General features: G+C 39.2%; 1 protein-coding gene across 1 annotated transcript; it reads right to left on the minus strand.

Annotated features, from left to right (window-relative positions):
- Positions 1–1,497: 1,497 nt before the first annotated feature.
- LOC101590386 (dehydrogenase/reductase SDR family member 7-like) lies at positions 1,498–2,344 on the minus strand. Its single transcript, XM_004624926.1, has 2 exons — positions 2,204–2,344; positions 1,498–1,740 (listed from the first exon to the last, which is right to left on the minus strand). Exons 1-2 carry the CDS (start codon positions 2,342–2,344, stop codon positions 1,498–1,500), a joined length of 384 nt encoding a protein of 127 aa, XP_004624983.1.
- Between the last annotated feature and the right edge of the window lie 9,699 nt (positions 2,345–12,043).

Genomic DNA, 12,043 nt, shown 5'->3' on the forward strand with positions numbered 1-12,043 from the left:
GTACAGCCTGCGAGTCAATACATCTACACCCTAAATCCTGTCTGCATTGAAGTCCCTCCTCATACAGTGGTACTGTAGTCTTTTCAACTATAAACACATTCACTTCATGTATTTCTGGGAGGAGGAGAAGGAAACGTGTTCACCAAAGAAAGTCTTCTGCTCTGAATGTTGAAGTAATTTCATGACTAACAAAGTACTTTTATGACTAACTAAACTCTCAACCTACCACATTCTAGTAGATCAAAACCAGTAATTAAACAGGATGTCTAGGCAGGCAGTCTACACAGCTATCTGGCTTTATCGAAAGGTTCTTCTTGAGCTATGAGACACTTAGAGTGAGAAGACGCCCTACCCATGTAACTGGTTAAGGCTTGTCCAAGTTCTCCAATGCAAGCCACTGAAACCCAACCATAACTTAAAGTCAGAAAGTCAGTGCTTCATTCTGCCTTATCATTCTCCACAACATTCAGCTCCTCTCAGCAGAGAGACAATGCCCAGGCAGAGCAGATAGCTCAGTGGCTTAAGTGCCTGCCCGGCTATTACAAGGTCCTGAGTTCAATCCCTGGCACCAAAAGAGAGAGGGAGAGGGAGAGGGAACTGTAGTAACTATACACCTATTGCATCTTTGCATCTCATTATTCCAACAGGAGACAACTCCCCTAAAGCGACCTTCAGCAGAAATAATGATAAGTTGTGCATCTCCTTTCATTGTTTTCTTTCTATTGTTCTTACAATGCTGTAACATTCACTTGTTTTTTTTGGATGGAGCCAAAGCCAATGCCTTGCATATGCTAGGCAAGTGTTCAACCACAGAGTTTCATTCCTAGGCTTTCAAAATCACTGCTAGCCCAGCATTACAAATTCATTCAATTCTAGTATTCACTCCTTCTAAGTGATATTACACAAATCAATCCTCACTCTTAGCTTCTGCCTTGAGGAGACTTTCTGCTTCTGTTGAAAGCAAAGTGAAGAGAGTCAAAGTTGTCCCAGTAGGGATATGAGGCTCAGGATTCCTCACCTTGTTGATGAAATCTATTTTTGACAGACAAAATAAAGTAATTATGCAAGACAAGATAACGTAGAAGTACAAAGAGAAAATGAAAGAAATTACAGACATAGAAGCAAAGGGAGACCATTCTGAAGTGTTTAGAAGAAAACAGGAAGACATTTCACCAAGTTTGCCAAGATGTGGTAGTGAGAAGGGTCAGTTAAAATGGAATTTGTTAACTATATATTTCTTAAGAGCAAGATATTTATTTTACGTCCATAGCATCTGTCACAGTACATGACAGACTATAAGTACTCATGCAACTCTGTTGGGTAAGTTAAAGGCATGTATGGCTTAATTGTTATTTATGGTTTACTGAGGATGATCTCTGCAATATTTCATCCTTTTCTATCTCCCCATGTAATGCTTACTTCAAGGACCCACCCAATGGTGGCCATAGACGCCATACACATTTAGGTCATTTCGAGGAAGGTTGAATTCCATCTGCCTTACCCATAAAGATATTTGCTGGCACAATATCCACCGGCAAGAGGCCCTGATGTCATCGCCGTGAGGTTATTCACAGTCACGACCTTTCCTTGCTTCCTCTTCATCATGTGAGGCAGCACACACTTTGTCAAGGACACCATCCCCAGATAGTTAACTTCTATTAGCTCCTTGAAGACATCCATGTTGGCATCCACAATCCAAGAATTCTGAGCTATTCCTCCATTGTTGATGAGAATGTCGATCTAGTTAAATGAGATCAGAACTCACAATGTCTTGTGTGAATAGACAGAATCCTTAGCAGTTATTGATCATAGTGTTCCCTTGAAGAATCAGTGGAACAAGGTATATTTTGAGAAGTCAGCAATAAAAAGATAAACTAAAGCAAAGAATTTGCCTATAAATTTTCCATTTTAAATAATTCCTTATGGAAGGGAACAAGAGTCATAAAAATGGAAGCAGTGCTGAATTTTTGCCTGCTTTTGTTCTACATGGAGAAATCAGCTCTTGTTAAGGTGTGAAATATACTTTGAACTCAAAGATGAGCATGTCTTATGAAGCCTAGCTAATTGTCCCAAGGCCATTACATGGACATTCATTTCCTGAAAGCCTTTTGAACGAGAGTCGCACACATGGGAATCTACTATGAAGCTACTCCAAAAACAGGCAAAGAAAAATAATGTTCTACTGTTGTGAGACACTACTTACTCTACCAAACTCCTGGAGAACCACTTTGGTAGCCACCTCGTGGGAACTTCTGTCGGTCAGGTCCAGGGGCAGAATGAGGATGTCTCTTTCTTTTACCTTGCCATTCTCTAAACAAAGATACTTAAAAGTTACCGTGAACATTGTGCCTTGGGTGAACCAAGCTCCTGGTACTCCCATTAAATTTAACTCCCACCCTGCAGAAGGAGCTAACAGCAAGGCTGGCTTTGGGTGGGCCTGGGATACTTTCTCTCTACAAACAGGAAGAGACCTGGAGGCTACATGACAACGTTGTAGTCTTCACAGGGAGCTGAATGCCCTGCTTCATTATTAGTATACACAGAACTACTTTAGAACAGATGCTGATAGAAAGCAGGTTTATGTAATAAGATAAACAAAGCAAAAATTGTAGAGTGATTTCTTTAGAGTCACATTTGTTTTGTTCTACATTTACAAAGCTTAGCTGCTATTTTATATATATTAAAAGGCTACACAATATAGTTTAAATCAGTAGGAAGATCAGAGCTCTACAGTCAAAGGACGCACAAAAACTTCTTTATAAAGTTCAAGGCTTCTAAGGAGATAAAGGAAGGAAACAGGAGCAATCTTTTCGAGAACTTCTACCTAGAGAAACATGTAGGGCTACAGCCATCCCTACCCATTTCTGTTCATCAGTGGAAAAAGTGAAACTAGTTTTCCTTAACTCTCAGTTTGAAGTTCAATAAGTAATGTCAATTAGAAAACCCAGGGGGACAAGTTGCCCGGGTGCCCCTTCTCTCCCTCTCTCAGACAGAAACTTTCTTTCCCCAATAAATACATCCTACTCTTAACCTCTGCTTGTTCCTAAAATTCATTCTTCAGTTTTAGAGAACAGGAACTCATCCCAGGTACCTTTCAGGTCAGGAGTACCATTTCATTTCTCAGTAGTCATCTACTGAGATCATTGGATGAAGGCATGAGTTTGCTTTCTTTCAGAGATTCTGGATTGGGACTCATTTAGGTAACAAACTTTAATGCTTACAATGTTGATATGTCATTGCTCATTGCTCATAATTGTTCAAGCTTTCCCTCATATAGTTTTGTCTCATAGTTCTGTTGAAATTGCTTTCAGCTGCTTGTGCTTTGTCTCTTATATGATTTTGTTAAACTCTTGGTCAAAATGTTGTAGGTAAATCTAAGTTTAAAACATGGACATGTTATAAGGTTATAATATTTCTCTAAAAATAGACATTTTATGACTATTTTGTACTTGTATATGTTGTATTTGAACTAGTTGCTAAATGTACTGGTATTCTTTGCTTGACTTTAGACAATAGCACTAGAGACAGTAACATTAGTAAGCTTCCTAGTGGGCTTTATATAAACTTCTGTAAATTCGGATTTTTAAATGTAGCTCAGACTTAGAAAATATACATGCTTATATATGAAACACGGGACTCCTTTTGCCAACTAAATGACATTAGGTCGGTAACCTTTCTTTTATTTTCAGAGAACATCAAAAAGTGAATGTGTTTAGCCATACTCAGCTGGTAGTACAGCAAATGGGTGAACCGTTCATGCTGTATCATGGTGAATGAACTGAAAACATAATGTTGGTCAGAAGAAGGCTGAGGAACTTTGTCTTGTAAGAATCATAACTGAGGGGCTCAATACTCATCTGGCATCCACTTGATGTTGTATCTGTGATTAGAAATGTTCATGATGGAAACTCCAGGGATCTTCCAGATTCTCTATTTAAGGTCCTGGTCAACCATGACTACAATGTAAACTTGTGCTGAGTTACTCTCTACACTAAGTATTCGTCTGCATAAGTTGCTTTATGTGTGCAAGGTAATCATTCAAACCATGGATCCTTGGCAAGCCTTAGGGCCACTCAATACTTCTGTCCCAATTTCTCCATTTCTACCATTACACAATCACTTATACAATGGATACACTTGGCATACAGACAGTCCATCATCAATTGTATTAAGTCCAATTTGGCTTTTATGGAAAAGTTGATAAAGTTGGCATCCACCAGGATATGATATGGACCCAGCTGTGTATCATACTGGAAGAATAAGCAGGAAGGATGTTGGGGGACTTCTTTCCTTTAGAGCACTGGGATCTTTCTTTTCTTTCTTTTTAGGTTTTAATCTATCCTTTTCTTTGAGTCTCTCATCTCTAAGACTGAGCATTCACTTCATGGCTGCATACTTCCTTGCTTTCTTTTGTCTCCCCATGTTCATGTTCCTGTCCTGTTTTTTCTGGGCAGCCATTCTTGAAGACTTGGAAGGCAGGTTTCACTGGGACAGACTGGCTCTGATCCCCCTCTACATGCTAGAGGAAATGTCAGGCCTGCTCTGTTTCAGTTTCCTTTCTTTGACCTTACTTCTAATTTTCCTACCTCTTTGTACTTTCATTTTTAGAGGCATGTGAAATTAGGAAAACTCTAGACTGTTCCAACTAAGTGAAGCCCTTAGAAAATGAATGTTTGTTGATGCCAAAGACAGGGAAGTCATTTTAGAAAAAGGACACATACACCATCTCAGTGTCAGATGAGACAAAGAGGATTATACCGGTCTAGGATGACACATATAAAAGCCATGTCCCAGCTGAGTGTTATGGGTAGGTGTCCTTCAGGAGGATAAACCTGAGACACAGTGGAGAGAACTGACTTCTGGGTGACACCAGAAGGAGCTATATCCAAAAGCAGCACAGTTATGGAACCAAAGCACATTCAGTGTAAGGGAAGATCTCAACCTTTTCCTCTGGTCTAGTTATCATTTAGGTGCATAAGAGATAAGTTGTAGACTTTAAAGTCTTTACTTTAAAGTGATAGGTAATCTTGTTCAAGCTGTTAACTAGCCCTCATAAAACTTGGACCAACAGTGGTCACTCTGCCAGCTAGTAAGTGCTCCTAGAGCAGCTGCCACCCTTTGAAGCAGAGGAAAGATTTTCCCAACATTTCTTTGGTGAATCCCCATTGAAGCCAATGGCTGATGGACTGCTGACCAGAGAGACAGCTGGATTGCTTTCTGGAAACTGATCTCTGGTTGTGTGGACCAACAGAAACTGAGAACACCTGATGGGTCATGATCAGGGCTATTCTCTGGTACATACCCAAAGGTACTTGGTGGAAACTGGCTCTTGACCACTTAAAGGTCTCCACTTACCTATTGTACTTTTTTCTCTCTCTGCTAGTAAGCTAGAAGTTTTCCTGAAGCTTTTCTATATGACTGATACAAGGGAAAAATAATCTCGGTGGATGACCTCCAGATGATATAGGGGAAAAAATGAAACTCCCAACCTGAAAGGTACCTGGGATGAGTTCACATTCTCTAAAACTGAATAATGAGTTTTAGGAACAAATGGAGGTTAAGAGCAGAATATATTTATTGGGGGAAAGAAAGTTTCTGTCTGAGAGAGGGACAGAAGGGGGGGGCCTGAGCAGGTTGTCCCTAGGAAGCTGTCTCCTCCAGGGACATTTAAAGAGGAAAACCATGCAATGAGGTGGATATAAGATGGTGGAGAATGGGGGAAGTTGCTTAGGTGAGACAAAACTATGGTCAACCAATGTGATTACAAGCACCATTGCCCATGAAAAATTGATTAAATTGAAATCAAATGGGGAAGGAAGTCACATAGCAAGCGGGCATAAATATGGAACAGGGTCTCTTCCTGTGGGGGATTGGGTTAGTGGCTCATTTGTGCTCTTCAAGGTGATTGATACTTATTTAGAATATCAATCACTGATGCCCATCAGTGATTGATATTCTAAATATTGATATTCTAAATATTACTCTTTTATCTTGAGGTCTGGCCCACAGTGGGGAGTGCCTGTCTCTTCCAAAGTTATAAAGTCACCTTGTCTTCCATATTGTCTCTTTAGGACTTAGCCTTGTCTTGACTGCTATAATATTTCTATCTATTTCAGCTGCCCACAACATTCCCCCCTCTGAAGAAGTAACTCGAATTTACAAACTTTTGAGGCATAGCAATTGTAATTCACTAGCTCTTAGACCCCTTTATTAATGGAGTCTGACAGTTGCTACAAGTCTTTCTACCTTTAGTTAAGAGAGATCACACCTCTATTTATTATCAGCATGAAATACCTGTTACATCAAAAATCAACCCGATTAACTTATATACTTCTCATGAAATATGTAGCATTCAGTCAGATTAAACCAATGTTCCATTCAGTGTTTTGGGTATGGCCCTGAATGTAAGCAAGGATTTCTCCTTTTAACACTGTGGCTCTGAGTTTTATGTCACAAATACAAGACCAGTCTCTGTCTATAGGCCCAAATCTATTGGACATTGTGTAGCCAGTATCTTTAGAACTTTTTTACACTCACAGGACTTTATCTGTCCTTGGGGATCCACTTTAACTAGTGAAATACATGAACAATATATATTACATTTGTAATAAATCAGTCTCAGTATCATTTTGTTTAGTAAGCAAACTGAATATATTTTGCGTTATCTCAGTTATAGATAAAGCACAATGTCTTATATTGAGGTACAATGACAGGAAGGAAGGTCAGGGTTGGAGAAGGACAAAGACACCTGTGTCAAAGTCCATCAATAGGCTGGGATTCTTTTCCTTCTATAGTCATGATTACTCAGAGGTCCTCTGTGGAGGTGGCAGGTAGAGCTAACAGACCAACGAGAGGGAGGAGGCAGGCCCAGGGCCCTTCAGTCCTACTGGACCATTTGGGAAGCCAAGTCTGAGCTCTGGGCCCTCCACCTCAGAGTGCAGTCTCACTTCCAGTGGCTGCCTTGGCCAGTCAGGGTATGGCCTGTGGGCCTCTTAAGGCAATCTCTAAGGCTGGCCTGGCTTCTGACAGAAGTAGCAGTGGAACATCATCAGCAGATGAACCTCATTGTTACTGAGCTCTTCTTGGAGCCCAGAGAATCAGTCTTAGGGTCTGTTTTGAGGCTGCAACAAAGGCAGATATTTTTGATCTCTTTGTTTTCTCTCCCTAGTTTTCTCCCAGTCCTAATTATAGGACACTAGGGCACCAGTTTTAACTAAAGTATCAAGTTATCTAAACTGAAATCTATCTTTTGTAGCTCTTTTTTTAATATGTAGAGCTGACTGCATAATGAATTTATCTGTAAGAGTAATCTGTCCCTGTAATGAATTTGCATCTCAGGAAATATGTATTACCAGTGACTCTATTAAACATATTAAGAAATCACTGAGGTATTCATCTTTCTCCTGGCAAACAGATAAAATTTAATAGCTGAAGGCTTTGTTCTAGTTCTTAGACCTTCAAGAATACACACTAGAAAATGTCTTTTCTAGCCTCTTGTCTGGCTATTCGGCCAGCAGGTTTCTTACTGCTTGGGCTCTAGTGAGAGCAGGTAGTTCCACAGGTTGTCTATCTCTTGGCTATTTAGAGTAGCAATATGATTTTTATCTCCAAATGCAATAGCAGCTTGTAGTGCTGTCTCTTATTAGAAGTCAAAGCTCAGTTTAAGATTAACATTAGATCATTTCAATCTGGCTGGTAAGTCTGAGTAAGTCCTCTAAAGACATCAATATACTTATCAGGGTCATCTAAAATTTTTTTAAGATCTGACTATCTTTTAGGTCACAGAGAAAAAGGCACATGAACTCTGGATATTTTCTAAATTGCCTACTATTTACTCCTTTAAAAGGTATTATTGAGGAGCATACATAAATTCAGCTCAGGATAATTGTAGCCTTGAAGAGGCCTGGATTGCAGCTGTTCTAGAAGCTGATGAGAAAGGCAAATAGGGAAAACTTTACTCTCAGTAATGGTGAGTGAGGCTGTAATTAAGGCTATATTGTCCTTAGGCTCCAAATGTTAGGGAGCAGCAGCCTTAGGCTCCAGGATAGTGAATATCTTAGGCACCTGAACTTCCGGGTTCTCCTGTAGCTCACATTTATATTTCAAAACTTAAATAACAATAACTTTCTTAATGCAAACAAAATCTGAACATATGACATTTTAAAAATCATTTTCCTTCTTCTTACAATATCTTTCTAATTGTAAAATTGTCATAATTGATACTTCCAAGCCCAGGCCAGGCCCAGCGAGCAAGTGGGAGAGCTTCTGGCTTCCCTGTGCCCGCAGGACCCCTCCTGACCAAAACTCAGGCACCCTCATGAGTGAGACCCTCTACCGTGCAAGTGGGACCTCTGCAACCCTCTGGAGCCCCTGCCCCCAAGCCCTCCAAGTGAGTGAGAACTTCTGCGCCTGTCTAGGGACCCCCAGATCCAGCCCAAGCCCAGACCCAGCTAGTGCGTGGGAGAGCTTCTGCACTCCCCTGTGCTCCCTGGGCCAGGGACACAACAGAGAGGCACCACAGGTTCACTGCTGTGCCAGAGGGGCACAACAGGTTCACTTCCAAGGGCTGCAGCAGGAAGGAGCTGAACACAACAGATAGACCCAGGCCAGGCATAACTGGAAAAACTCAAACTTAATAAATCTGCATCCGAATTTCAGTAGGTGCTAAGGTTATAAAAGCACCAAAGCTCTACACCAAAGGTCAGAGGTCAGTGTCATATGAAATGATAAAGACAAGGAGCAAAATGCAATCTCAGGCCTCGAGGCCACCCATAACAAGTGCAGAGGACACTAGCTCAGCTGAAATGAATACATTAACAGCATCAGAAGTAAAGAAACAACAGCAGAAAGTTTTAGAGGAACTCAGAGCAGAATTAATTCCTGAAAAGAAAAAAGAAATCTCTGAACTCATAGAATCTGAAATAAAGAATCTAATACAGAAACATATGGGGGACACACAATGCCCACCAGAACAAGTGCAGAAGACACTAGCTCAGCTGAAATGTATGAATTGATAACGTCGCAAGTAAAGAAACAACAGCAGAAAGGTAGAGAGGAACTCAGAGCAGAATTAATTTCTGAAGTAAAGAAAGAAATCTTTGAATTCATACCATCTGAAGTAAAGAATCAAATACAGAAACATATGGAGAAACCCAATCTGAAAAAACTCTGCAGTAAAAGAATTAATAACTGCTTATAAAGAAGACATAGATTAAAAATATAGAGGAGATTAGAAATATGACAGATTCCTTGAATAAGCATTACAGGAAGGAACTAGATCACATGAAGCAGAGTCAAAGAGACATAGAAGAACTTAAAATCTCAATCACAAGCCTGCAAAACCGTTTGAGTGAAAGTGAGGACAGAGTTTCAGATCTTGAAGATGCTGGTGCAGCTAGTGAAAAGATAAGAAAGGATCTCTTAAAAACAGCTAGTATGCAGGAAAAAATAATCCAGCACCTGCAAGATGATGCAAGATGAGCAATGTGAGACTAATAGGCATCAATGAGAAAGAAGGAGTCAACACAAATGACATTAAAAAAACATGGGCAGAAGTAATAGCAGAAAACTTCCCAAATATGAGGAAACAATCTGACATTCAGGTAACTGAAGCATACAGAACGCCAAAGAACCTCAACCCAATGAAAAACACACCGAGACATATAATAGTCAAGATCCCAGAAATCCAGCACAAGAATAATACACTGAAAGCAACTAGAGAAAAGAAGCAGATCACATTCAAAGGAAAACCCATCAGAATTACGGCCGACTTCTCTTCACAAACCATGAAGGCAAGAAGAGCATGGAGCAGAGTACTTCAAGTCTTTATGAAAACAAATTCCAGCCCAGACTACTATACCCTGAAAAACTCTCTTTCAAGTTTGATGGAGAAATGAAATACTTTCATGACAAAGAACAACTAAAGAATTTCAAGATGACAAAGCCAACCCTACACAGGCTACTGAAAGATGTTCTCAACAGGGACCAAAATGATCAGAACTCCACGAACAAGAACAGAAGGAACCCACTAAATAGGGCAAATAGTTAAACACAGGACAAAAAGGAGTAAAAAATAGCAGGTAAATAGCATGTCAATCATAAGTCAACACATCTCAATTATAACCATCAATGTAAATGGACTCAATTCACCAGTTAAGAGAAATAGACTGGCAAAGTGGATTAGGAAACAAAATCCAACAATATGCTGTATACAAGAAACACACTTAACTCAAAAAGACATTCATAGGCTTAAAGTCAAAAGATGGAAAACAATACTACATGCCCCAGCACCTCAGAAAAAAGCAGGGGTAGCAATCCTGTTTTCAGACAGTCTCAACTTCAAACCAAAACTAATCAAATGAAATAAAGAAGGCCATTATATACTGGTTAGGAGAAAAATTCAAGAGGAAGAGGTAACACTCATAAATATCTATGCACCAAACACTTGAGCACCTAACTATTTAAGACAAATCTTAATGGACATAAAAAATCTAAGATTCAAGACCACAATCTTAACAGGAGACCTTAACACCCCCTTATCTCAAAAAGATAGGTCAACCAGACAAAAAATTAGCAAAGAAGTAGCAGAACTGAACCAGAGCTTGGAACAAATGGACTTAGTGGACTTATACAGAGTGTTCCACCCAACAACAGTTGAATACACATTCTTTTCAGCTGCACATGGGTCATTTTCTAAAATAGACCACATATGAGTCCATAGTTCATGCTTAAGTACATGTAAGAAAATAGAAATTATTCCATGCATATTATCTGACCACAGTGCAATGAAACTGGAAATAAATGACAAAAGAAACCAGAAAAAAAACCATAAATACATGGAAATTAAACTATACCCTACTCAGGAATCAATGGATCACAGATGAAATTAAACAAGAAATTCAACAATATCTACAATTCAATGAAAATTCAAGCACAACTTATTGGAATTTATGGGATGTGATGAAAGCAGTTCTCAGAGGAAAATTCATAACTGTGAACTCACACATTAGGAAAACAGAACGGGAACAAATAAACACCCTAATACTGCATCTCCAACATCTAGAAAAAGAAGAGCAAACCAAACCCAGACCCCAAAGATGGGAAGAAATCATAAAGATTAGAGCAGAAATTAATTCAATTGAGATGAAGAAAACAGTTCAAAGACTTAATGAATCAAAAAGCTGATTCTTTGAAAGGCTAAATAAAATCGATAAGCCCCTAGCTAACCTCATCAAAAAGAGGAAAGAAAAAATTCAAATATAAATGATAAGGAAGGAAAAGGGTGTAATCACCACAGACCCAGTGGAACTTCAGAAGATTATCAATAACTACTTTGAGAATCTTTACCCTCATAGAATAGAAGTCAGAGATGAAATGGACAGAAATAAAAGAAATAAGAATAGGTAATGAAGAAGTTAAACTATTATTATTTGCAGATCACATGATGCTTTACTTGGAAGACCCAAAAAATTCCACCAACAAGCTACTAGAATTGATACACAAATTCAGTAGCATCGCAGGATACAAGGTCAATACTCATAAGTCAATAGTATTCCTTTACACAGATAACAAACACACTGAGAGGGAAATTCAAGAAATAATACCTTTTACAATACCACCGAGGAAAATGAAATACCTAGGAATTCACTTAACCAAAGAAGTCAAAGATCTTTCATAGAAAATTACAGTATTCTTAAAAAAGAGATCTTAGAGGATTTCAGAAAATGGAAAGATATTCCCTGCTCCTGGATAGGAAGAACCAACATTGTGAAGATGGCCATACTCCCAAAATTATCTAACAGATTTAATGCAATCTCTGTCAAACTACCACCAGCATACCTCCCAGACCTAGAGAACTCATTCCTAAAATTTATTTGGAACCAGAAAACACCTAGAATAGCAAAGGCAATCCTTGCCAACAAAGACAAGGCAGGGGGCATTACAATTCCTGACTTGAAATTATACTACAAAGCTATTGTGATAAAATCAGCATGGTATTGGCAACAAAATAGACCTGAGAATCAATGGAATAGACTAGAAGATG

This window comes from Octodon degus, unplaced genomic scaffold, assembly GCF_000260255.1.
Source record: "Octodon degus isolate 3935 unplaced genomic scaffold, OctDeg1.0 scaffold00007, whole genome shotgun sequence".
NCBI classification, from domain to species: domain Eukaryota; kingdom Metazoa; phylum Chordata; class Mammalia; order Rodentia; family Octodontidae; genus Octodon; species Octodon degus.